The following is a 26,013-nucleotide window of genomic DNA, read 5'->3' as shown; positions in this document are numbered from 1 at the left end:
GAATGTGTAAACTATAATTCTACTCAACTGTGGCCTGATACAACATATTTCATTGACATATTTTGGATAGGTGTAAAATTACTGATTGATATACGATTTATTCACGATTAAGCGCATAATCTCATATTTTGCTGAATATTTTAGCAAACTGACTCTCAGCATGGGAACCGTGTTCACTTGTATAAGCAGATAAAATGCATAACAAAAACAAAGTGGATACTATGAAAGAAGTGTCCACTTATTATACAACAGTCTTAGCCATTTAAACATCTTCGATGCATATACGATACAATTAACTGCTTTTACAATGTTTTTGTATATTATTAACATTTCTTTTTTAAATATAACTTTTTTGAGTATTTACCTCTTTTTTTACTGACCTTTATAACAATGAACGGCGTTAGTTAGTTTTATATTTGTTCTTTTTTAAATGATGGTCACATTTCACCAAAAAGAAAAAAAAGAAATGGTAACAAACGTGGTCCTGTTTAAAAATCAGTCTAGAGTGTTATTCTTCTTTGTAAACAATTTGCAAACATAATCGCTCTGCTGTTATTCACTTGAAGTGAACTGTAAAGTGTAAAAACATGATAAGAACGTGAATGATTTATATTAAGAAAACGGATCAAGGTACTAGTCGCCACTTCCCATTGGAAACTAATATATTTAGTCATTCTTTCTGATTCATCTTATTTACTGTGCATTTATTTTGATCCATTCAATGGAAAAAAAGTGAACAAAATATTGTGGAAATAAGTGGTAGGTTATCTTATTAATATAGCAACATGCCACTCGAAGTACAGAGTAAAAGGATAAAGCACACGTGTCACATTGGAAAAAAGTGATTGCTTCATGTAAATGTTGCTCCACTGCATTGATCACACAGTCGTTCCGGGCTATTGTCCAGCTCACATGGTGGACTGCATTACACGATGGGAAAACCTAACAATTAGTGTAAGTCAAACATCAGGAACAATTAAGACCAGAGGATGAAGCCACAGAAGCTGACACTGAAGATGCTTGTAAACACCAGCGGCCTCATTAGCACCTGAATGGATGATGAGCTGTCAGCTATCAACTTCCTTTAATGTTCTCGGCTACTTGTTGGACATGAAAGGGGGGTGTCTGAGGGTATATAAGACCCCTCAGCTCCCACTTGGGAGGAATTTGTCATTAGGTGAACATGCGAGGAACAGCTCTGGGAGTTTTGCTGCGAGCATCTCTGCTGGCGCTGCTGGTTGACGGAAGCAAAGATGGAGTTTACGTGAAGTCTCTGCAGCGGGTCTCTCTTATGGATCGGCCCAGTGGATACCACTTGCCCACATATATGATGCAGCTGTACAAGAATTTTAAGTCCAACTTCTCCAGGGTTGTGGATGCTCTGGAGATGGATGCAGAGATGGAGGCTGATACAGTGAGGAGTGTGATGGCCAGAGGTAAGAAAATATCATCACTGTTTCAGCTAGAAACGCCGTGTCCATTGATCTGTAACATTAGTTGAGGAAAGCTAGTGGCCCAGACGACTTCAGAGGGTTCCAATCCACATCCAGCCCATGCTGGGATCAGCCGGTTTCTTCACCCTAATTCTCAAAGCAAACCTCTCCTTTCTTAAATGTTGATTAGAGATCTCGCCAGACAGCCCCCTATACAAATCTCTTGTCAGCCCAAATCAACAACTTCCCTTAGTTCTTTTTTCACACTTGACTTGATTAGATTAGAGCCGGGGATTTGGTGGTGGCACAGAATCAATCCAAGCTCGCTGCTAGGTGTCAGAGTTATTACCTTTTTGTCAGACTGAGGAAATGCAGAAGCCAGGAGGTGAAGATGTGTGACATGTTTGACTTGGGTCGAGCTGCTTCTGCCTCCCCACTGGCCCCTAAACTGCACAGAACTGATTAAAATGCTTTAATCCTTGAGATTAATTTGGACCACACCTGGTTTTGCATGACAATTGACCACCCATTCAAAGCAGAGGACCCAACCCAGTGGTCCTGCGGAACATGTGAGGGGATTAATACCAGAAACTGCTTTGATTCCAGTAATCCCCATCAATCAGAAGCAGTAATATAACCCGAGTGATTAAGTGTTGATCATGTGCCAGGCGTCCCATTCGCAGGTTTAAATATGTGACGTTGACTAAATATATGAATAGCTTTTTTTGCCAATTGTTTTGAATTTATGACGATATGTACGCTAAATGCATAACTACTAGCATAAATGCTTTACAACTAGTAAGCGAATGTGTTCAAATGCTTATGAAATACATTTCCAATTATGATGATTTAATATTATTATTACTTTGTGCTTAACTATGACTTTTACTTTGTTTTACTTTCTTATTATTGTGGTTCCAATGTCCATGTAATAAAACGCGGAGGATAATATACAATAATACAGTACTTTGTTTTGTCATTCTGATTTTTCTCTGGAGCAAAGTGTAGCAAAGTGATGTTGCTTTTAAATAGTTATTCCAAAATTATGGGCTGAAAAATATAAAACATGCCTTCCTTTCTTAGGTTTGGTGTACAGACAGCGACGCTGGTTGGTGACCTTTGACCTACAAGCCCTGTTGACTGACCAGCAGATCCAAGCGGCTGAACTTAGGATTCGTGTTCCTGTGGCTCCAGGGGCTTCAAACATCTCAGTGTTGGTGTACCACCAGCACGGCCCAGTGTGTCTCTCGCCAAAGCGTTGCCCAAAACAGCAGCTGGTGGGTCTGCTGACTGAGTCGTCTATGGTAACTTCATCGCACAAGTGGAGAGTGTTCAACATCACCGCCCCGCTGCTGAAGTGGCTGAGAGAGTCGTCCATGACCCAACATGAGAGCACCTCACGGAGAAGAAGCAAGAAAAGAGGCCCGTCACCACCAAATCAACCAGTCCACGTGGCCAGCGCCCGGAAAGAGAAGGAGGCTGGTGAGAAGGCATTGTTGGTCATCTTCTCCAACACCGGCGCTGATCAGAGCTCGAAAGCCAAAGCCAGTTTGCTCCACACAGCTGAACAATCAAAGTTCTTGTCCCCTGCCGAAATCAAGAAGAGTCGCTGGCCAAAGAGGCGCAGGAGCAAGCGAGGTCAGAGGGAACAAACAGCGAGGAGTCCACAGGTGTCCAGAAGAGTCGGCGAGAAAAATCTGTGTCGCAAAGTAGACCTACATGTGGACTTCAACCAAATCGGTTGGGGATCCTGGATCATCTTCCCAAAGAAATATAATGCTTACCGGTGTGAGGGGACCTGCCCAGGACCCCTCGGAGAAGATCTGAACCCCACCAACCACGCGTACATGCAGGTACTAATTTATCATCACATCCATGCTCTATTAGTGATAATACACCTCAAGAACATCACGATAGATTGTCAAACCAACTGCTCATGATATATCTAATTGAGTTACTGATGATAAGAAATTGAGGGAAGAAAAGAGACAGTATAAATGAAATTACATTCCATATATATTCCATATTAAAAAATAAAAAATAAAATATTTAATTAGAATCTGTACAATGATGTTCATAAAATTACACTCTCCAATTTATTGATTCATTGATTCAATATTCTTTTTGTACTTACAAAGAGTTATATAACATCTTACAAGTTGAGTTTTTCAATTAAATATATTGTCAATGTCATTGCAATAATAATGGACTCTCTCTCTCTCTCTCTGTTCTTTACCAGAGTTTACTGAAACACTACCATCCGGACAAAGTGGTTGCACCCTGCTGTGCCCCCACCAAAACAAGCCCACTCAGCATGTTGTACTATGAAAACGGAGAGATGCTGCTCAGGCATCATGAAGACATGATCGTGGATGAGTGCGGCTGCCAGTAAAGGACACCAAATGCTCCACATTGCTGCAAAGGCGAACACACTTAAAACAGACTTTAAAAAGCTCTTGGACATTTGTTGCTGCGCTCTGGGAAAAAAAGGAAAAAAAAAATCAAGATTGTTTTCATGTGGGGGTGAAGGGAGACACCGGGGCATTGGAAGATATGCGAGAGCAAATTGATGAATTGTTGTTGGCAGATTATTTCCCTTTATGTTGAATGTTACAGCACTGTTTATTTTATGCAACCCTTTGTATAATACTGTGTATTTATTGTAAATATTAAATATGGTATTTATGTAAAACATGTTTATGCTGTTTTTCCCCCACCATACAGCTTTATTAATATATTTGTTGTCCTTTTTTTGTTGAGCAGTAAGTTTTAGTTGAAGAAAACGTGTGCTACCCAAAAATGAAGGGATGAATGTAATTTAATTATTAAAAAAAATAAAAATACAGAAGTATATTTAACTTATATAAATCTAAATTTAAAAAAAAAATGCTAAAAACCACACATTTGCTTCTAAATGTTTAAGTGTAATAAACATTTTCCATGTTTTGGTGATAAAATCAGGGAATTAAATGTTTACAATTATATAATAGAAATTGTGGACTTATTATTAAACTGTTTTTTCTGTAATAATTCAAGGACATTTCAGACAAAACATCCCACAGGTACTGCCACATCTTTGGAAATGGAGGGAAAGAAGAACCTGTCTAAGTTATGGTTTTGATTCAATTAATATTTTGTATATCTAGGTCACAGTTTTCAGGAGAAAATCAGTTAGTTACAAGTCATTCACTGACTTCATTACACAGATTCCTGCAAACAAAAGACACAAAAAAACAACAGCAGCTGACTATTCTGGCATGTTTCAGTCGCAGTGAGTGACTGCTGAAATCCACTGATGGTCACTATTTCAAAGTGAACCTTTGTGCTGAACAGAAACCGCTGGTGAACACTGTAAAGTGGCTTTTACTCTGACAATGCTTAAGTGAGTTCTAGTCTGTATAACGCTGTTGGGGCCATTGTTGCTGAAAACAGTGAAAATGGTGAGAAGCAGAGTCGGTGAGCAGGACTGAAAGGTAAGACAACATCTGTTCAGTCAGTTCATTGTCCAATAGGATGGATGTCATGAAATGACTATTTTTCTGTTTTGTCACCTTTAAGAAAGACTGCTATGTATGTGTGAGGAAACTAAAAATACAGTATTGATTGAACATAAAATACAAACGATGATTTTTTTATTATGTTTTTTTTTTGTTTTGTTTTGTTTTAACCTCTGCATTTTTCAAGCGCAACGTTGACTCTCGCAAACATGGAGTGGCGTTCGCTCAGCTAAAAGCTAATACATTGTTGCAAATACTCGCACATTTTCGCTGAACAAGGCATTAAAATGCTGTATTTTACTCACACACCACTCCGTTTGCGTAATAAGCAAAAAGCCCTTAGTTGAGCTAAAAATAAACTCACCATATTTGACGGTGAACAGCTGAAGCTAACATATGCGGCTAACAGCGGCAGCGGAAGCTCGCTGTGGGTGAGTGGTTCGATATGAATGATTACTTTGGGAATACATTTATAGCCTTTATTCATCGTAAACATGTGCACGAAAGTGTTATTTGAGTGTGTACTGTTGGCATGAAACTGCAGCAACATCTCCAAGAATAAAAAAAATCGAGGTCGAGTCTACTTATGTCTTTATGTTTATGTTATGTTAAAATATTTGTTGATTCAGGATAACTATAAACCACTCGGTCGAGCAAAACGTTTTTGACCAAATGACTACAAAACTTGCTTTCGTGAGGATTCGGCAGCTTTCTTTGGGCAGGATCTTTGAATTTTCAACATTGTATCTCATCGACAGGAATTCAGTCACATTGGGTGCATTTAGTTTGTGACTTTTGTAGGTAGAAGGTGGAAAATGGCTGAGGCTGTCGCAAATGTGGCCCGTCGGATCAATGCAACTGTGGAAGAGGGTAAAGATCATTTAGGTAAGTTGTCTTGGCTTGTGATTCCAATCTAAGTCGGTATTGGGGTTCTTGTTTGAAATGCAGTGCCGATCCTGCTAGGTGCGGTGTCAGTGCTGAACACTAGATGGAGACAGACTCCATATAAAGTGTGCGTTTGTCCCCCGCAGATTTGTCGAATTGCCAGCTGATATCCTTTCCAGATGGTGTGTTCAAGGTCCTGAAGAATGTGTCTGAAAACATCCGCACCATCACTCTGGCTGACAATGAAATGAAGGCTATTTCCAGCAAGTTTTTTTCAACCTTCACCCAACTCAGAGGTGCTCGATTGATGTCGTCCACTGCATATGGATGGCCCACTCATCTTGACAAATGCTTTTGTGTCACGTAGAACTGGACCTGCATGGGAACATCCTCACCAAACTGCCGGATTCAGTGGAAGAAATGGAGCATTTAACTAGCATAAACTTGGCCAACAACAAGTTCTCTTCCTTTCCTGATAAACTTACTGAAATAGCAACACTGGAGAGGATTAATCTGGAGGGAAACTGTATTACTGGTAAATATGAAAAATCAAGGAAATTTGTGTGGAAATAAAGACTCATTATATGTATTTGTTCTTCTACGTTCACTCAGAAATTCCAGTGGAGAAACTGTCAGCCATGCCAGCAATGAAGTGGCTCAACGTGAAGTTGAACCCATTGGACCCAGACACCCAATCTGCTCTGAAATCTTTGCACAAATTTGACGTTTTGTCAACAACGGAGTCATAAGAACTGAGAGAATGCCTGCATGATGTGTGCCTTGTACTCCTTACACTAAAGTGGGATTTAGAAATCAGGAAACGTATTATGATGCATTTTATGAACATGGTTTTTAAATGACATATTTATTAATTTTGTGAACATAAACTTGACATTCTTCACAGTCTTGTCCTTTATTTGTTTGAAATGAATGTTAAGTCCAAACTTTGAGCATTTTCCACATAATGAAGACATAATATTTTTTGTTCATTTTAATGATTCCTAAATAAGTAAACTGTTATTTATTTCTATGTGCTATTTTAGTTTGACACATCTGCATTTAAGAATTGTTTTTCCATGTCACGGTTGGTTATAATTAGTCGCATAACATTCCCTAGCCATGAGAACTCAAGAAAACCTTGATGACCGCTCAAAATAAATGATTATAGTAACATATAGTTAGACACAAATGTAAACAAGGCTTTTTTTTTAATCAAATGATAAATGTATAATCATATTTTTAAAACATCTAACAATTCATGATATTTATTTAATACATTGTTATGAAAATATTTGCTTCAGTTTCTATTTTGTAGAACTGGTGCATTCATTTAGGCCTTAGTCGGGCATTTCCATAAGTGCGTATTCATAAATAAGTTTCACATTTCTTAGCATGTTTTTGTCTCAATCTGAGCATGTCTGCAAAGCACTTTGTGTTTTGAAAGGTGCTACATCAGTAATGCTTGATCATTATTAATATTGTTTTAGAAATGAGATTTGTATAATCATCATTCATCTTGAAGAAACAAGTACAACTACATGTTCATAAATACGTTGACACACACACGCAAACAGGAAGGATGAACAATCAATTAAAAAAAAAAAAAAACAAGGCTAAAATAATAATGATAGAAGCTCCTGGTCAGGCACTTTCTGTGTCATTGGCTGGGCATAAAAAAAACAAAGTTCTGTTGGAATTTTGTTGAAACATTTTAAGTGGTGCATTTATTCATCTTCAATCATTAGTCATCTAAAACACTGCTACAGAACCGATCTATGATGCTTTTAGTTTACAAAGTCCACCCTTGTTCTATTAATCACTGAGGAAAGTGGAGGTGTAATTATATGAAGCACAGATGCCTAATGATGCGACACAGCGAGGTAAATGAGATTTTTGTCTCCACTCTGATGGAGTAAGTGCATTTCCCTGCATGCACTGCTAGATACAAAATGTTAAGGTTAGTAATGACGTACATCAAACTAAGCTTGACTTCACTCTGAATCATTCCGTTGTATTGGACATTTCTGGAAGGGTCTTTAAAGAAAAGGCCCTGTGTGGCGACCTTCATGCATCAGACTTGTGAGGCTGTCTCCCATGGAACAGCTTCACAACAGTTACGCTGAAGATAAAGATGAAAGAATAATGAAATATAGTTGCCTTTGAGTTTGGAATGAACCTGCGTCTTAAAGGCGACCTGGTGTCCCCCTGCTGTCCAACACCAGAAGTGATGCAATGTCCCTAAACCACTGTCCACACACGCGGACTGGCCATTTCTGTGTGGTGCTCTCTCCGCGTGGGACTGTGATGGACTCCAGTAGCAGTAACAAGTGTAAACCAACTCCTATATTCACACGAAGAGACAAACTAGACAAAAGAAAAATGAATTGTCTGCCTTAAAATATGATGTAATCTTACAGATCAAAGACAAATCATTGACATTAAATAAGAAAACAAGAACTGCTGCATTAATTAATTATTATTTCTCTGCACTTGTTTGAAGTCTCACTGCTGCAAGAAAAATACACCAACAGTAGAACACCCTGTATGCATCAATGTGTCCCCAACGGTGCTGCTCTGTGAGTTTCATGATAATGGGAAGAAGGGTTACACAAGGATGAAGGAACTGCACACACACACACACACACATACATATATATATATATATATATATATATATATATATATATATATATATATGAAAGTGTTTAAGAACCCATTCATGAAGAAATATGTGCTTGGTTTGGAACAAACTGAGTTAAAAATATCAATAGTCCACGACCAAACATGTCTAAAGATAGCCCATGAGTAGGTTATCAAATGGTAAGTGCGGCGAGAGAAGAGGTCACCTAATCCTGGCTGTAATTGGTTTACCGCTAACACCGCTCAGCTCCATCTGTTTTTGTCTGAAAAGAGCTTTCAAGAGCCACGAGAGACAAACTAATCACTTTGGATGCAGCCAAATTACCAGGTCGGGAAATCATGCATTAGTCAGGAGAAAGGTTAGTAGATTAGTTGATTTCTTTCTTTTGTGCAGTTTTTCACTTCTATAAGCCGTAAATGATGGGATTATAATTCACTTGTGGTGCCTCGTTCATCAGGTTTGTTGTCGACGGCTTGAGCTTGTGTGGGTCTGTCGGCAGAGCTCCTTGTTCTGTTCTGAATCAGTGCACAAACCTCAGAGGGTCAGTTTTACGACAAAAACATGAGCTTCAGCATTGTGGAGCGAGGAAGACCCAACACCCAGGAGCACAGAATCTTCTTCAGTAAGTTTGATCACACTGAGTAGAAGGCTTGGAACATGGGCATCTAAAAGCTATGCTTTTGAATATTTTGTCCTGGCTAAAAAGCTAACAATTTATTATTATTTTCTGTACCCCAAAATGTAACTGTTATGTCTTGCAGTAGCTAATAATAGAACATAAATGTTTTCCCAGGAAACTCTGAGGGCAAGTTCATCTCTCCATTTCATGACATCCCCATATATGCTGATGAAGCAGAGGTGAGTGCAACGTCATCAAGTGTGGATGAAGTGTAGGTCCCCAGTCATCTCGCCAGTGATATTGAAAGGGTTATGGAGCCAATGAGCTCTTTTCAAAGACAATTTAGTCCCTGTGCGAAGAGGGAGTTGTGTTTGTGGATGGGTCTTCATCACACAGACGGGTTGTCCTTCAGGAAGGAGTTACAATTACAACCTTCAACCATCAGCTCCCCGTCTAGATCACCTGAGTGAAGCTACAAACACAGCATGTCTAAAAATAGTCATTGGCTTGTGTGAAAATTTTCGTTTTCAGAATCAGAATCAGAATTTAATTTATTGCCATGGTCAGTGGGGAGCCCACCAACTAGGAAAGTGCTTTGGAACAAAGTGCTGACAAAAATAAAAATAAAAATAAAAATAAAAATAAAAATAAAAATAAAAATAAAAATAAAAATAAAGTGTATTTGTTGTGAGATGGTGGAGAGGGAGATGAATTTAAACTTTTATATTATATTATATTATATTATATTATGTTATATTGTATTATATTACATCATATTATATCATATTATATTATATTATATATGTCCTGTTACTATTGTAATACATTTCTGATTTCAGAACATCTTTCATGCAGTCGTGGAGGTTCCCAGATGGACAAATGCAAAGATGGAGGTACAGAGTGTTCTCTTTTTATCACTTCTTCTTTGACACTAGTGATCAACTTAATATTTCTTGATGTTCATCAGATCGCCACCAAGGATCCGCTCAACCCTCTCAAACAAGATGTGAAAAAGGGGAATCTTCGCTACGTGGCTAACGTGTTTCCTCACAAAGGATATATCTGGAATTATGGTGCGATTCCTCAGGTATGTCTTTAAGGTTTAGAGAGGAGCACTTTTTCTTTTTATGAGGGAAGTGCCGAATGAATTAATAATGTAATGAAATGTATTGTTATTACTGATATTAACGTGACTTCTTAAAAAAAAAAACAAGAAGAAGAGTTAAATGCTTATTTTGGGGGCAAACGTTTCTGCGTTGAGTATTATTATTATTGCCAATACCATATCACTAATGCTCCCCACGCTCACAGATTTTCATATAAATATTGATTTCTCCTGTTTCCTCCTCCCCAAGACATGGGAAGACCCCAACCATAAAGACTGCGACACCGGCTGCTGTGGAGACAACGATCCTATTGATATTTGTGACATAGGGAATAAGGTATAAAACTGACACAAGAAGTGAGAGAGGTGGATTTCCGAAACAGCATCTGCCTCTTCTTAGGTCTGCTCTCGGGGGGAAGTTATCAAAGTCAAAGTTTTGGGAACTCTGGCTTTGATTGACGAGGGGGAGACAGACTGGAAGGTGATTGTGATTAACACTGAAGACCCAGAAGCGGCAAACTTCAACGGTAACCAACAGTCATTGATGCATTTTGTTTGAACAAGAGCTCAAGTTCACCTTCGCTGTTGTCTCCTGTAGATATTGAGGATGTTCGACGGCTCAAACCTGGATACCTGGAGGCGACGGTGGACTGGTTCAGAAGATACAAAGTCCCTGATGGGAAACCTCAAAACCAGTTTGCTTTCAATGGGGAGTTCAAGGACAGGGTGAGAGTTTGGCTTGAAACAACTCGGCAAATATCAACACACCTCTCTCTCAAGTCAGTTTACTGGCATAATAGTGATGAAATAATCCTGATGCTTATCCAAGATAATGCAAATATTGAACAAGAAAAAAGACAAAAAAACAGTTGGATCTGACTTGAAACGATCCCTTGAAGATGCTACTACCTTTATCCACAGTACAGTTGTCTACTTTCAAAAGAACAGAAAACACTACTGTTTTCCAGGACTTTGCCATCAACACAGTGAAAAGCACACATGAGTTCTGGAAGGCTCTCATCTCTGGAAAGTCTGACGCTGGTGGGTTAAACAGGTGAGCAGATTGAGTTCCCATCGCCACTGAATATAGCTAACAAAAATGACATGAAATAATGAATAAATATGCTACTTAAAAGCTTCACAGATTTTGTTTTCAGCGTTCGTTGTGCTATTATCATTGGCAGGTGTCTCTAACTCTGACTTTTTCTTGTCCCAGTATGAATACCAGTGTGACCAACAGTCCATTCCATGTCTCTGCAGAGGAAGCGCAAGCAGTAGTGGAGTCTGTAAGTTTGATTCTGCATGCATATTTACACTGTTAAATTGAGTTGTTGCCAACTGACTGCCTACAGTTCTGTACTTCAGATCAGATAAAACCATGAGATAGACGGCATATTCTTTCAGATTTGCTTGTTGTTGTTCAGCATAATTTCAAAACAGAAGCTCATACCCACAGCTCGCACTGTCTCAGGCTGCATTTCGATGAGGTCAAATATCTCCATTTTCATGCCTTCACACTCAATTTCTTATTCACAACTAACACTGTTTGATGCTCTCACTCTTTCTCAGACATGTGCTTTTGGGTCAGAGGATATCGTTCCTTCTTCAGGTGGGTTTGTTTCTCAGAATAATGAATGACAAATATAAGGATGTGTCAATAATATTAAGTGTGTCCTATGCTTTCTTTAAGTTGACAAATGGTTCTACTACGACAAATAAGAGGGAATCCCACCTCTGCCTTTGGCTGGATACATACATTTTTGGGACTAATTCCAAGTGCTATTGATTTTGCATGGAGAAATCAAGTGGCTTTCTGTTTGTCATCACAATTCAATAAAAATAATGGTAACCTTGTGTGTTTGTGTTGCTCTGGATGCTTTGACACGGTTTAATTACTTATATTAAAGAATCTAAGATGACTAAAAAGCAAGATTAATTCCAGACCCAGTTCATGCTGAAATGTAATATCCCTTGATTTCGTTCAAAAAATCATTACATTTTCAGCCACTTTCTACTTAAATTATGAATCATTCTTGGTGTGTAAACCATTTGTGAAGCTCCATTTTTCTCTATATGTAAGCTTTTAAAAGAGTACAAAGCTATGCATATCTGAATATCTGAAGATGTGTGTTTAATTACAAAAATAAAAATAACTTCCTGTTGAGTGTTAATACTGTTTTACATAATTGTTTATTTTATTTAACATTATCTAACTGAACCTTGCGATGGTGTGCCTCTCCGTTCGTCCACCAAAAGAAGGTGGCGCTAATGAGGCAGTGTGGTTGCATTAAAACGAGACGAAGAAAAACTCCGAGTGACTGTTTCCAAGGAGACCGCTGATTCCATTAATGCGTTGCGGCTAAGTCTGCGAGGGTAAGTAAGATTTTGACAAATATTGTCAGTACATCAGATATGTTTGACATGTCTAGCAAAATCTAGGTTCGCGTGCCTTGTCGCAGAACTCGTATTGGTGAGGTGCTAATGCTAACAGACTTGGCACTGTTAAAGTCATCGAACTCTTACAGTGAAATTAGAGGTTAAACAGCACAGTAAGACTAGCTGAGCTTTATTTTAGTTGGTTGAAGGAACCCACGAATACCAGCAGTTGGTCTGTTTTTCATTATGGTAGAGGGTTAAAAAGTTATGCTAACTCAACTAACAGACGAGACCTGTTGCGTCATTTTCACACGAAAAACGTGTTTAACGTCTGTTATTTTCTCGTTCCTGTTTAATACAGAATAGACCACATTTATTTTGGCATAACTGTATATGTACACACAGACGTTTGAGTTAACGTGCAATACAAGAGAAGACTGACATTGGTTGTAAAAATTATATACTATGTGAAAGTAATATCGACGTTAGATGACATTCATCGATTGTACACCAAGTATTCCTATTTTCCAGGTGGAAGCAACAAGAATGTCATTTTTATTTGACTGGATATATAAGGGCTTCAGTAATGTTCTGCAGTTTTTAGGTAAGTATTAACGTCTCTTTGTCTATTTCAACTTTTGAATTTCTCCCAGCAAGAATAGGACTGTTGTAACTAGGAAAGGTAATGATCTAGATCAAGGAACTGAGGGGGAGGAGGCTGACTTGTGGCAACCTTCAGTGGGACATGTTTAAAGAAGAACAGCTAGTTCAACTGGAAATGTTGAAGTGTTCAGTTGCTGAGGTAATCAAGATCATTCAGAATTTAACTTTTGCTGAAAATTTGTGTAAAATTGCGGTTATTAATTGAAATTTTTCATCAAGATCACACATCAGCTACTAATAGTTGTACTGTACAATTAAATTGTCATTGTTTCCAGAAGGTATTTCATGCTTTCACATTTTTAATAGTGACATGACTGACCTGTGCAAACGGTCATGCCATTTAAAGTGTGTTCTTCTCTGTTCAGGTTTGTACAAGAAGTCGGGAAAGTTGGTGTTTCTTGGCCTTGACAATGCTGGGAAAACAACACTGCTGCACATGCTGAAAGACGATCGACTCGGGCAGCATGTTCCCACACTGCATCCTAGTAAGCTCAAGAACAGAGATCTACTTTGGTTTTACCGGTGGATCACTGTTTAAGTAGAGAGATCTTCTGTCTTTTTGTTAAAAATATTAATTCCTGTCTTTCAAAAGCATCAGAAGAGTTGTCAATAGGTGGTATGACGTTCACTACATTTGATCTGGGAGGTCATGTTCAAGGTGAGTGGCTATGTGTAGAAACTGAATCACATGTATTCCCGCACTGTCAAGTTTGTATTGATTATTTTGTTCTTGTGGCAGTCCGTTGTGATGTTTTTGTTGATTATGGAAGTATGAATTATGTAAAATACACTTTGAAAAGATAGAAATGGAAACACTTGGGAAAATTAAGAATATGTTTTTGTTTGAGTGCAAATCAAAAATTGCTTTGAAACAACACACTGCTCATCCTGCCCAGTCAGCGTTCTGCATTACAGCCGTTTCTTGGCACTGTTACCTATTTATGGCAGTCAAATTTGATTCTGTGTTTTAAGCTCGTAGAGTTTGGAAGAACTACCTACCAGCCGTGAATGGAGTGGTCTTCCTGGTGGACTGTGCAGACCAGGACAGACTCCTTGAATCAAAAACAGAGCTTGATGTAAGTGAGGTTGCCACAGTAGTTTGTCACCAGTGGATTAGTGACCGCGGCTGCTCTTCTCAGGCTCTTCTTGCAGATGAAACCATCGCTAATGTTCCTGTATTGGTACTGGGGAACAAAATTGACCGCTCTGAAGCCATCAGTGAAGGAGGATTGCGTGGAGCACTGGCTTTGGATGGACAAGTGACTGGAAAGGTTGGGCAGTCAGTTTACACTCAGATTCGTGCTGAAACAGTTTGCACTTAAACTCTTTATTTAGCACCTTCTGTGGTGGCAGTGTAGATTTGTTAGCTCTTAAAACTTGTTATCGACTGCTGTATTAGAGTTGTACAAGTCTCTTCCTCTACAGGGAAATGTGTCCCTGAAGGAGCTGAACTGTCGCCCCCTGGAGATATTCATGTGCAGCGTGCTGAAGAAACAAGGCTATGGTGATGGATTCCGGTGGCTCTCGCAGTACATCGACTAAATCACACACTTTCTTCAACACACACACACACACAACAACAGTGAAATTCTTGTTGGTGATATTCTCAGTTGGACGTTCTGAAAATGGAGACTTGGGCACGCTTGCCTGTTTCGTTCCCACACGTTCTCACAACTGAAGTTATGAACCCATAACTTCAAACTTGTCAGTTCATTAATGTGACCTCTCCAGTATTAGTTGTAGTCCATAAGCCTGAACCATGTCACTCACTGGCTCACTTATCGTCTGAAATAGATAATGGGAATGCAAATGCATGTGTAACCAACTCATCCTCTGCTGTGACACCACGAGGTAGTTCTCTGTTATTTTTAAGGGGGCCATATTGTGCAACTTATTTCCTTCTGTACTGGAGTATCACTCTTGTAGAGTAGCTTTTCATCAAAATTAATTTTAAATGTTGATATTTTCAAACTTATGTCTACTTTACCTTACCCTACAAAATGGGCGGCTTTTGTGAGACACTCTCTTTTTTGTTGAGAGAGCGACATGTACTTCAAAAATGGCCGATGCGCCATTCCTATGAGTCCTTGTTGCTTCCTCCGGATCAAAAATATCAATCACCAAGGAATTTGGTGTAACGTCAAAAGCGGACTGCGTCACACAGCGCCGTTTCATCTAGCTAGTACTAGATAATTCTTAACTTTGGAACAGCATTAGAGGGCCCCTTTAAAGAAATTAAGTGATGTCAAGTTCATTTAACTAGAAAAAAAACGCACATACATAATCAAATCTATTTATTTATGTTATTATGCATCTGACGTTTATAGCTATGAACTAGAAGTGCTTCATTTTTTTTACAATTTCATTATTTGTGGATATTTATTTATTTATTTGATAAGCTTCAGGTCTATGCTTTATTTTATTTATGTTGCGGTAAAAATGTTCTATTGAAGAAATGTAGACAGATTTTGTTTTAATAAGGACAAGCAAATAGAAAAACCTGTACTGTATAGAATACGACACGTTGACTGTTGACTTAAATTGCTGATATTATTTTAAACATCCCACTTAGAAACATACAGTAAGTTCATATTCAGTCAGTCTTAGAAACACACCTCCCTTCGGAATACTGCTTCCATTCTATTATTCTAAAATGCGGATGCAGACAATGGTCATAAACCTTTGAGAAAACCATTTCAGAAGCCGCTCAAAAATGGACATATATTCACAATGTATTCACATGTATTTTTTTTCTGATGGATTGGAAAATGGGCTCCCTAATGAACATCACCGAACGATAATCTCTTTGTTGAAGAGCATGAATGATGAGTCAGCATGTGGGCAGAGCCACGGTGCACTTGGTGACTGTCAGGAGCAACATGAGAGTGCACACACGCTCAGAGAATACCTTGTATTACATACCTCAGCATGTTCATTCTGTTTCGTTTATGCTGTCACATGTTTACCCTCTCATGTGAAGACAGATCATAGTGTTTATTTTATGAACTGTAAATGATGTATACTCTAGACGTTTATACAGTGAACTAAAAGTACATATATATATATATATATATATATATATATGTGAGTGTGTGTGTATTAATGTGAATGAATAAATGTTGGAAATACTGCGTGACTTTTATTATTGGACGAGCATTAAACAATGATCAACGTCCTGTTGTATATTCTGCATCTTGAGGCCAGTCATGTGTGGTTGATATATACTCCAAGTGCCCCCATTCATTTTATATATTTACGTATATGTATGTATATGCTCCAAATCCAGACCTCCATGGGTTAAATGTGTTTGATTTCCATTGACAATTTTTATTGTCAGCACATTCAACTGTGTGAAGAACAAAGTATTTAATAAGAATATGTAATTCATTCAGAGATAGGATGTGTTATTTTAATGTTCCCTTTGTGTTTTGGAGCAATGCATATCACAGCAACAAGACAATTTGTTTTCGTTAACGGAACACAAAGAATCCTCCACGGTTTTTGGCTCCAATGCCTTTATTAGTAAAGTGCTCGGCCTAGAATGACATTCTTCACATGCAAAACCAAAGACGTCAGCAGGAACGAAGATCTGGCAACTACAAAGTTAACTTCAAGTATTCACACGGAACTTCAAGTAACGCACACTTTCTTTACATAAACACAAAAGACACTATCAGAGAAGCAGATTAGAAACAAATGAGCTGTACACAATGTTAGCGTAGCGACTAGTGGCTTCTACTGACAAGGTCATTTTTGTTAAAGTACGATCTGGCAACTTTTTTTTTCAATTCATGATAAGAAAGAACAACAAGCTTCATGACAATTCATGGCACGTTTTCTGATAATGGTTTGGGATAGTGTGCTGGAATTAATCCTTGGTGGTGGTCTGTCATCCATCCTTCACTTTTCATTCTCTTTATATCTTTCAATTGCTCTATGGTAAGTACCTATTTAAATCTTCACATTTAATTCATGTGAATACAAAATGTTCTTTTATAACTCTTCTGAAATTCAGCGATTCAAGTCGTAACATAAGCACATATAAAGGAGACCATTGGTCTCATATTAGCTATGGTTTTAGTTGTTCATTTTAGTTCCTCACCTTTATTCATACAAATAAAATTTTGTTAAGAAGGGCTCAAACAGTAGCAAGTATATTAATGGCTAAAATTCTGTGCCACTTCAGCATCCTCGTATTCGCTACAAATTCTTAAAACAAACTAAATGCACTGAATTTTTTGGAATTATTTGGATTTTACTTTTTAATTTAATAAGATTATTATTACAATACTGCATCATTCAGGTTTGTTTACTGTAAAAAAAAAACAAAAAAAACACGCTAATATTAACACATCCAGCGGCTTGCTATTGTGAGAATTACACTATTAATATTTAAAAAAATATATACATGAACTGTGTCATTAAAGAAAAGCGTGTCGATATTATTACCCCTCTAACATTTAATACTACATTCAATTTAAATCTTTATATTCGTCATTATTTAATATCGTTGTATTTTTGTTATTTTAAATGTATGGACACGTGTGGTCGCACTATGTAATGGAAAAAAAATGCTACTTGATGAAAACAAAAATGAAAAAAAGTATTAAAATAAAAAAGGAAAATTCAAGAAGTGATATCTTTAATATTACATATTTTGACACATATATATCAATATTTTTAATATAATGCTGCATCCCCCCAGTGCTCTGACATGTTTCTCTTTGTTGCTGCAGCACATTTGTAAAAGCGTTAACTGCTATAAAACCAAAATCGACGTTGCCCAGTGATGTTGTGATGCAGATGCAGTTGTCTTTGGTTCCAACTAAACGCACAACTTCGAGCAGAATCCAAAAACTGATGACACTCCCAAAGTGTGAGCGCAGGAGTCGTTTCACCAAATGTTAGTAAGTCACATGGCCGACACCTTACGGTGCCTTTAACAGACTAGCAGTGGTGAGTGTGGAATGGAAAAGCTGTCGTCAGCAAAAAGACAGGTGAACGACGCAATGACCTATGACATCATCTTGCCAGAACCATAAATAACAATTCCCCCCAAAATCCATCAAGATGAAGAGTCAACCTGGCATGTTATGAAATCCCCAGCAACAGTTCTACCAGATGTAACCGCCGTCATCAGCTTCGCCTTCCTCCTCTTCCTCTTCTTCCTCCTCTGCCTCCTCCTCGTTCTCCTCCTTCTCCTCTTCATCCTCCCATCCCACACTGCTCCCAAAATCGCCCGAGTAACCTGCCACTTCATCTGTGGAAAGAAGAGTGTTCAAAACTATGAATCTATTCTGAAGTACCATACGTTCCATAGTGTCTTTGTTAATGGAATATTCTTTGTTCCAGATCAACAACTATGCGCAAGCACAAGGTGAAAGAGGCTGACTCGCTGTGGCAACCGATTATGGGTAATGCAGAGAGAGGATAAGGATTAATGTAAATCAGATACAGAAGATAAAAAAAATGGACGTATTACTGTCGCCGTAAGGAAGGTGACAGTGTTTGTAATCTTAAGTAGACAAATGTGTTATTACTACGTTATTAAAGAGAAAAATAATTAATCTTCAGAATAAGTCTTTAATCACGCATTAACTTTCTTCCACTGGGAATATTTTTCAGAGCATCATATCTAGGTGCACCACATCATACATTGTGATGTCATGACCGAAACATCAATAATGAAGGAGATTGAACATTTAAGAAAAATAAAAAACAGGATGGAAACAAAATAAACAACTATTCAAATGTGGTTAGCCTCAAGATAATTAGATTGTTTAATTTAAACGAAGTGAATATCAAACGTGAAGCGGTGTTATTACTGTGAAAATGACTGTGTTACTACAGTCATTGCAGCGGAAATGGATGCATTACTACAGTAAATATTCCATGAAAGATGTGCGACGCAATGATGTGTCACTACAATCATAGGAAGAAGATGGATTTGTCGCTAAAGTTGACACAAGAAGATGGAGCTGTTATACTGTAAATAATAGAAGATAGATGTGTTATTACAGCCAACATCACATGACAAATGAGCAGCTCTCACCACAGTCGGGGTTGCCATGGATCCGAGTGCCCGGCATCTCTTCACCGAGATGATCAGCACACCAGCACTCTCCTCGACTCAGGTCACACTGCACTTTCCTGTAGTAGCCATCCTCATCACAGCTGGGGACGTACATGCCTGCGCATACACACACACACACACACACACACACACACGCCACTGCATTAGTTTGTGCTTCCCCACAAACACCAACAAACAAGCCCGAGATGAGCTTATGAAGACACTCTCAGAACCACAGTGCGGCTTCATTCTGCATCATGTTTCCTTTTGCTGCCTAAAGATGGAGGAAAGCGGCAGCTCAGTGACAGCTCTGTTTGTTCCTGCCTCCCTTAGGACCCTATAGTCACACCCAAGTCAAACTTTGTATTCTGTCTGACACAACACGTCTGGAACAAACCTCCACAGCAGTTTCACGGAAGTGTATCTGTCTAAAAAGAGTCTCTGACTCCATGGGTTTTCTTTCCAGGCTCATCTTCGATATATTAACTGACCTCACCTGACCCCTTACAAGGTCCAACCACATGGTGAATATTCTCTTCTGCTTCTGAACAAAGTAGAATGAAGATGAAGCTAAAAAAAGGAAAAGTGCAGCAGCACTTCGAGTCCACAGTTCCAGGATGACAAATGTGTTTACCGGGCTTCTTTTTCGCCACCTCCTGCACTTGGATCCTCTCCAGCTCGGTGAGGCACGGTGGCTCTGTGGGGACGAGAGCGGGAAAAGTGATGACAAGACGTCTACAAAGCCGCTCTTCTCCAAACTTCATCTCGATCAATAAACTTCATGATCACACAGTTTGAACTCATCGATCGCTGAAAGAGACTTCGGGTTTACATGCTACAGACCGCCATTGATCGTTCACTAGCCCACTGAGCGTGCACATGACTGAGCCAAGCACTTTCTAGGACTTTGACTTAAAGTCAGTCAAGAAGAAAGCAAACGTGCGGAGAAGAATGAGGTCCTATCACATTGTACATAGTGAACATTATAGCACATTGTAATTCACAGAATTTTTATTAATATTGCACGTACTGTATAAGTAAATCTCAAAATGAATCTTAGATTATTTTGCCTCATAGAGATTTCATTAAAAATACTTCATTCTGGAACTGAATGAGAAGCCATTCAGGCAGACAGAGATTGCGTCACACAGATGAAGATTCCGTAAAAGTGTCTCATGCTTTCGGTCTGCTGCCGGAGTGGGATTATTCCTGGACCTTTGTGCTGGTCAGAACAACACTTCTGAGTCAAAGGTGTCTAATAAATGGAGCTGGTAAGTGAAGCACTTAGGGGAAATACATTCTCCTCTCCTTTGTCGGGGTTAATTGTCTGAGACTCCAGCCAGAAATAAATCAGGTGGGGAGGAGGAGAGTGTTTTCTGCAGCAGAACCAGGCCTGAGCGGAGACGTGGGCTGAGTTCAAGGAGCTGTTGATGAAGGACACTCAATTAGACGGAGAGAGATCTTGGCACGGTGCCACATGAGTCATGAAAAAGACTTTTTGTCCAGATTGTTCTCAGCAGGGAGCTCGGGCAGCCGCTCGTTTCAGGAAAATGTTGTCTGAGCTAAATGGAGAGTGAAACTACAGTAATGGATTAAGACAAAAATACGGATGACATTTGGAGCCAGAACATTCACTCTGGCTACTGTAGACAAGAACGCTCATGGCCTATCCTGAGGCAAACATCCCGGGCTAAAGGACTCACTTCACAATTACAGAGATAATAATATATGTTAGCAGTGGGATTAATACTGAGACTTTGTTTGGCATGTGATGAAACTGGACCGTAACCTTATTTAACTTGAAAGTGTATGCCCAATAATGCGTGAAGACCAAAGCTGGTGTGACTCACTTTCCCTCCAAAAGCAGAGGCACCACTCCGCCGTTGACACCTTGCCGTCCTTGTAGGTGTCGCAGGAGTTGAAAAATGGTCGGATGCAGATCTCGTACTTGTCCAGGTTGATGGCGATCAGCTCAGCCTGGTCCAGATACAGGTCGTTGTTGGTGTCCAGTTTGGAGAACATCCAGCCGATGGAGTCCTTACAGCTGGCCACCAGACTCCTGTCCAGCACTGCAGGCAAACAATGATGTTTTAAAGCGTATCATCCAGGCATGTGACGCCATTTCACTTTCAGTCAGAGTGGAGTGTGGTATTCAATTTAAGTGAACATTAATTTTGTGTGGAGGATATTCATCAGTTTTCTCTACTGGTATTGAATAGAAATCTCGAGCCCGCCCAGGCTGAGGCCAAGGTCGAGACAAGACCAAGTAAAAATGCACCTGACACGGAAAACCTGAAAACGAGACCAAGACCAACGTCCAGTACTACAACACTAGGATTCAGATTATCATGACTTAGCACCTGAAACTACATTATCTTCAAAAGAAGGTATTACCTGTCTTTGTCATATGAAATACATTTTCTCTTTCATTACTGTCTGCAAAGTTATCTTGACAGGTATCTTCTCATTTTGTTGGACGACAATAATGAAACATCTTTATCACTGACAATATTTCCTTCTTCTTCTTCTTCTACTAATTATTATATATTGTTTTTATCAATATTTTAAAATAAAAAAGTATATTTTCAAGTATTTTTCATGCCAACATTTTAAATAATTCATCCTTAATCATTTAAACATACTTACTCGTACCTTCATTTATACCTACTCATACCTTTTTTCTTTACACTTCAATATAAAATATTTAATAGATATTTGCTTAGAAAATATTTTTCCACATAACACCACTTTTGATTTGTTTTTCTAAAGAATAAGTTTCCATCATTATGAAGATTTTTGCTTTTCATATGATAAACTAGTGTTTTCTTGCAATTCTTGCAATTTGTGTTAGTGTCCCTCCAGCATCTGCGGATAAAGCTGCGTCACCTGAAGTGGTTGCCATTCCAGACTTTCCAGAGTTGTTCTGCTTCCCATTGACATGAAGGAGTTGGAACCAATCTCTCAGCCGGTCCCCTAGGTCTGCCAGGTCCTGGCCGGTGCAGCTGTCTGAGGCGGCACAAAGAGAACCTGCTCATTTAAAAAGTTCAGCACACAGCACAAAAGCCGCCAGACTCACGGCTCTGTCTGTGTGCGACACGGTGTGTGAAGCTCTGGGCCGTGATCTATGGCCTCCTCGAGATACAACAATCCAAGAAACTATTATCCAGCAATTAACTCTGCTGAGGGGGGAAATTGCTGAAATCCACATTACCCTTGAAGACTAAACACCAATTCCACAACGAGGATGGAGAACAGCAGCTACATTTCATTCTTCTGATCCGCTGGCATTTCTGCCGAACTGATCAATAGTGTTTGGCCACTGTGATAGATTGTGTACACTCTAAATAATTAAACATGATTAAAAGAACAGTTCGACCACACAAGGGATTTTTGGTTCCCAGTAATCTCTGAAATTGCAACTTATTGATCGAAATGCTGAGCAACGGAATTGATATGTATGTGGAGCAACTTGTCCTGTAGATGGCGGGAGTGTTTACTGACTCTGAATACTGCTGAAGATGCAAAACTGCAACTGTAGTCAGAAGCAAGCTTGAAAAACAGTGTTGATATATACACTCACCGAAGGAGATAGATAAATGCAGCAATATAAATCAATTTGGGCTTTCAGTTGATACATGAACTGCATTTCTCTGGCAGGTATATGTAAAGTTACTACCCTGTAATTCAGGTAATGAGTAATTACATTTTCCTAAGGAACAACATTCTTTCCTGTGACCACCATGAAGACAAAGAAGACAAGAGAGGAATCTTAAATTAAACTCTTTTGCAACTTATGTAATATAAAATAAGGGAAAGTGTCATAATTTCATGATGTTTTGTGCTTAGAACAAGTTATTTGAGTCTACATTATTTAATCTTTTTTAAATATTCTCAACATAAGCATGTCAATGTCTTTTATTTATTTTGAAGCACAAATAACACATTAAATGAAAGGGAAAAGAAACTGATCACCTGATATTGATTTTAGAATTGAACTTGTGCTCCGACCTCATGAGGGCCAGATGAATACAGGCAAAGGGCCACGTGTGGCCCACGGGCCAGACGTTGCCCACCTCACCTTCAGATACTCATCTTCCATGTTCAGTAGCATTAGCATCTTGTTCAGCATGACCTGACCTTCTGCTGGAAACACAGAGTTCTCTCCAAACACCCTTATCGAGATTATTCATGTTCAATATGCGTTACCTAGTCTTTAAAGAAATTGAGAATGACAAGTAGTCGTAGTGAACTTGGTACTGCAAATGACTGTAAGTAGGTTGTCGGTTAGTGGAAGACTGATAAATGCAATATAACTATAAGATTAGGAGGTGTAGTGTGGTATGTCGATGCATACATGATGTATGTGGACTATTGCAACTATGGGCCACATTTATGGTGCGCATACGCAAGAACACAAACAACCCTGTTTGCTGCAGCAAAGCCATGCATCAAGGGAGAGTCAATTATCTGCGTCTTCCAAAGGGGTAAATAGCTATAACAGCACAATTTATAGTTCTTGGATGACTGCATATAGCTTGGGGAATATATACCACACAGCTGGCTATCAGTGGCTGTTGTGAAAAATTCTGGGTGTGTGCTGCCAGTTCAACACAATGCAGAACACAACAATACAGATCAACACAAATGGTAGTATGGCTGTTTAATAGTCCTTCTTCCAGACATTGCTTCAGTTATATATTCTTAATGCGTGTTTGGAAGCGCTGCATCTCGAGCTATAAATTAAAATAAAATAAAAAAAACAACTTTGTATTTCTTGCAGGGTTCACATTCAAACACTAGTTAGATGCTGCAGCTCTCTTTGTGTGTGGAGGACACTCAAACTGCTTAGTCAAAATAAGGAAAGACAAATAAATAAATAGCAGTCAGTGAACATAAAAGACAATAATTTCAAAACACCAGCACATCAACTTGGGTTTGATGCTGGGTCTCTCCATTCTCCCTGTTTCACCACATTATTGTTTTCACTAAATAAAGTCAAGGCGAAGTCTGAAATAATGAACTGCATTCAGAAGAAGTGCTCGAACTGAATTTGTGCCGAGTCTAATCTCCGCCTCTGTCACAGGGTGCTGGAGAAATGACCCCTCGGGCAACACATTGCATGATGCTGGATTTCAATGTCCCTGATTGACTGGGTTTTCATGTGTCAAGCTGTTCCCACCAAAATATGAGCTATAGGTGACAAAACATTCTAAACACCCCAGCTCAAAACAACTATCAATGATTAATCATTAAATTAAAAAAAAAGGAAATCCACCACATGGTTTCGTGCTGCTATGATGTGAGGGCAGTGAGCTGCGAGCACCAGAAACAAAGACATTATGTTCCTGAATGTGAATATTTACAGCATCTCAGCTGTCTGCTGTCGAGAACTCATCATCAAAAATGCAGCTCAAAGTTGGTGCTTCGACAACTGGAGGGAAGTTACTTGCCACGTTTTGTTTCACTGTTGGTGGCGCTAACGGGGCCAGTGGAACAGGGACAAAATCCACTGCAGAGGATGCTGATGTCCTTCCCTGTGAGGCAGGCCTGCTGCTCCAGCTTACACTGCAGGACAAGGAGAACCAGAGAGGAGGGGAGAGGCAGGTCAAATATTCATAGGGGTGACCGCAAGTAAAAGATTGCTCATTCAAATGAGAAGCTGCAGAGACTGAGCAGTCAATTTCCCAGTGCGTCTGAGACAAGGTCAGAATTAAAAACTAAACATAAATCAATAACAAGTCCCGTCAGTTCCAGTGAAGCCGCTGAAAGCAGGATCCGTCACGAGCCGGTGTCCTGCGACGTGGATGAACTGCGGCGTCCTGCTGCGTCGACAGTTATTAACAGCTCCCCCCGCGTCATTTAAACCGTACAAGTAGGGGTCTTGTACCTGAGAGGCGTAGTTGTGTCCGTCGGAGCCACACACCGGGGAGGACGCAGCCAGGGGACAGGCTTTACAGCTGCTTTCACGCACTTCCTCCGACTGCCTGACTCTGCAGAATTATTGAGGGAAAAGAAATCATGCAAATCATTCCTGTGTAACAATATTTTCCACTTTCTCTCTCTCTCCTCTGTCACACTGCAATAATTCAATTGAAGAAGATGCATCTAAATGAAAAAGCCTTGAACTTGATAGTAGTTTTCCATGATCAATTTTAAATAGTTTCATTCTTTTTATTAAATCAAAGACGTAAAAAGACGTATAAAGTAAAGAATTAAAGAACAAAAAAATCAAAACAAAATTCTACACGTTCCTACTAATTTTAACTGATTTATGTTTCTTAAACTTACAGACTTTGATCTCATCTCTTTTAATTCAGACACATAAAAAAAGACTGATAATTGTGATCACATCATCACATTAGGCTCCTTTGATGTGGTAAAATCCATCCTCCACCAAACATTCATATACTGTACAAGTGCCCTGTGACGGACTGGCCACCTGTCCAGTGTGTCCCCTGCCACGTGCCCATTGTAGCTGCCAGCCAGTTAAAGGAATTAGCAGCAGCAAGCAAACAGATCAAGTGTTCCATCAGACCTCACCTGTGCTCTATTTTCTTGCGGCTCACACACATGGCCCTCTGGTAGCCCTGAGCGACGCACACCTTATGGCGGCTGCACTTCACGTTCACGCAGGGGTCCTTGGTGGTGTCCGCCGCTGCGAAAAACACAGTCAGAATTGCGACCTGTGGCCGTTTTTGCTCTTTTTTCAGTCGTACTGTTC

At 39.3% G+C, this 26,013-nt stretch overlaps 5 protein-coding genes across 8 annotated transcripts in view; 4 read left to right on the top strand and 1 right to left on the bottom strand.

Annotated features, from left to right (window-relative positions):
• The first annotated feature begins 1,183 nt into the window (after positions 1-1,183).
• Positions 1,184-3,856, top strand: ndr2 (nodal-related 2). Its single transcript, XM_053851528.1, has 3 exons — positions 1,184-1,436; positions 2,517-3,286; positions 3,673-3,856. The coding sequence occupies exons 1-3, from the start codon at positions 1,184-1,186 to the stop codon at positions 3,823-3,825; spliced, it is 1,176 nt and encodes a 391-aa protein (XP_053707503.1). The 3' UTR covers positions 3,826-3,856.
• Positions 3,857-4,766: 910 nt separating this feature from the next.
• On the top strand, positions 4,767-6,702 carry lrrc20 (leucine rich repeat containing 20). 4 transcript variants are annotated; one of them, XM_053848280.1, is made up of 5 exons: positions 4,767-4,906; positions 5,732-5,815; positions 5,962-6,111; positions 6,183-6,350; positions 6,428-6,702. In XM_053848280.1, the coding sequence occupies exons 2-5, from the start codon at positions 5,746-5,748 to the stop codon at positions 6,562-6,564; spliced, it is 525 nt and encodes a 174-aa protein (XP_053704255.1). In that variant the 5' UTR covers positions 4,767-4,906; positions 5,732-5,745; the 3' UTR covers positions 6,565-6,702. The 4 variants fall into 4 exon arrangements, with proteins under 4 accessions (XP_053704255.1, XP_053704261.1, XP_053704235.1 ...); XM_053848286.1 differs by lacking the exon at positions 4,767-4,906 and adding an exon at positions 5,139-5,361 and having other exon boundaries at positions 5,732-5,800; XM_053848260.1 differs by lacking the exon at positions 4,767-4,906 and adding an exon at positions 5,141-5,361.
• Positions 6,703-8,676: 1,974 nt separating this feature from the next.
• ppa1a (inorganic pyrophosphatase 1a) lies at positions 8,677-12,034 on the top strand. The gene is made up of 12 exons (XM_053853489.1): positions 8,677-8,814; positions 8,914-9,078; positions 9,250-9,314; positions 9,915-9,968; positions 10,043-10,162; positions 10,431-10,517; positions 10,581-10,707; positions 10,779-10,906; positions 11,149-11,234; positions 11,397-11,466; positions 11,750-11,789; positions 11,871-12,034. The coding sequence occupies exons 2-12, from the start codon at positions 9,018-9,020 to the stop codon at positions 11,897-11,899; spliced, it is 867 nt and encodes a 288-aa protein (XP_053709464.1). The 5' UTR covers positions 8,677-8,814; positions 8,914-9,017; the 3' UTR covers positions 11,900-12,034.
• A 110-nt stretch (positions 12,035-12,144) lies between these two features.
• sar1aa (secretion associated, Ras related GTPase 1Aa) lies at positions 12,145-16,321 on the top strand. The gene is made up of 7 exons (XM_053853490.1): positions 12,145-12,553; positions 13,088-13,160; positions 13,585-13,704; positions 13,812-13,877; positions 14,192-14,295; positions 14,359-14,490; positions 14,645-16,321. The coding sequence occupies exons 2-7, from the start codon at positions 13,103-13,105 to the stop codon at positions 14,759-14,761; spliced, it is 597 nt and encodes a 198-aa protein (XP_053709465.1). The 5' UTR covers positions 12,145-12,553; positions 13,088-13,102; the 3' UTR covers positions 14,762-16,321.
• A 341-nt stretch (positions 16,322-16,662) lies between these two features.
• Positions 16,663-26,013, bottom strand: part of LOC128768625 (testican-2-like) — a 39,452-nt gene continuing 30,101 nt past the window's right edge. Inside the window, exons 3-10 of the mRNA XM_053881622.1 lie at positions 25,833-25,947; positions 25,180-25,282; positions 24,739-24,857; positions 22,179-22,294; positions 21,143-21,361; positions 19,927-19,989; positions 19,272-19,409; positions 16,663-18,479 (exon numbers count right to left, since the gene is read on the bottom strand). Of these exons, the coding sequence (XP_053737597.1) occupies positions 18,334-18,479; positions 19,272-19,409; positions 19,927-19,989; positions 21,143-21,361; positions 22,179-22,294; positions 24,739-24,857; positions 25,180-25,282; positions 25,833-25,947 (1,019 nt within the window). The 3' untranslated portion in view covers positions 16,663-18,333. The remainder of the gene's footprint in view (positions 18,480-19,271; positions 19,410-19,926; positions 19,990-21,142; positions 21,362-22,178; positions 22,295-24,738; positions 24,858-25,179; positions 25,283-25,832; positions 25,948-26,013) is intronic.

Source organism: Synchiropus splendidus, chromosome 1 (genome assembly GCF_027744825.2).
Source record: "Synchiropus splendidus isolate RoL2022-P1 chromosome 1, RoL_Sspl_1.0, whole genome shotgun sequence".
NCBI classification, from domain to species: Eukaryota; Metazoa; Chordata; class Actinopteri; order Syngnathiformes; family Callionymidae; genus Synchiropus; species Synchiropus splendidus.
The sequence above is the reverse complement of the archived record's forward strand: the minus strand, read 5'-3'. Positions and strand labels throughout refer to the sequence as shown.

Bases quoted from the DNA above. Each gene is read 5' to 3' on its own strand.
- ndr2 (XM_053851528.1), top strand. From the start codon at position 1,184: ATGCGAGGAACAGCTCTGGGAGTTTTGCTGCGAGCATCTCTGCTGGCG. The intron at 1,437-2,516 runs GTAAGAAAATAT...TTCCTTTCTTAG, and splicing joins GAGGAGTGTGATGGCCAGAG to GTTTGGTGTACAGACAGCGA. The intron at 3,287-3,672 runs GTACTAATTTAT...GTTCTTTACCAG, and splicing joins CCAACCACGCGTACATGCAG to AGTTTACTGAAACACTACCA.
- sar1aa (XM_053853490.1), top strand. From the start codon at position 13,103: ATGTCATTTTTATTTGACTGGATATATAAGGGCTTCAGTAATGTTCTG. The intron at 13,161-13,584 runs GTAAGTATTAAC...TTCTCTGTTCAG, and splicing joins TAATGTTCTGCAGTTTTTAG to GTTTGTACAAGAAGTCGGGA. The intron at 13,878-14,191 runs GTGAGTGGCTAT...CTGTGTTTTAAG, and splicing joins TCTGGGAGGTCATGTTCAAG to CTCGTAGAGTTTGGAAGAAC.
- lrrc20 (XM_053848280.1), top strand. From the start codon at position 5,746: ATGGCTGAGGCTGTCGCAAATGTGGCCCGTCGGATCAATGCAACTGTG. The intron at 5,816-5,961 runs GTAAGTTGTCTT...TGTCCCCCGCAG, and splicing joins AGAGGGTAAAGATCATTTAG to ATTTGTCGAATTGCCAGCTG. The intron at 6,112-6,182 runs GTGCTCGATTGA...TGTGTCACGTAG, and splicing joins AACCTTCACCCAACTCAGAG to AACTGGACCTGCATGGGAAC.
- ppa1a (XM_053853489.1), top strand. From the start codon at position 9,018: ATGAGCTTCAGCATTGTGGAGCGAGGAAGACCCAACACCCAGGAGCAC. The intron at 10,163-10,430 runs GTATGTCTTTAA...CTCCTCCCCAAG, and splicing joins ATTATGGTGCGATTCCTCAG to ACATGGGAAGACCCCAACCA. The intron at 10,907-11,148 runs GTGAGAGTTTGG...ACTGTTTTCCAG, and splicing joins ATGGGGAGTTCAAGGACAGG to GACTTTGCCATCAACACAGT.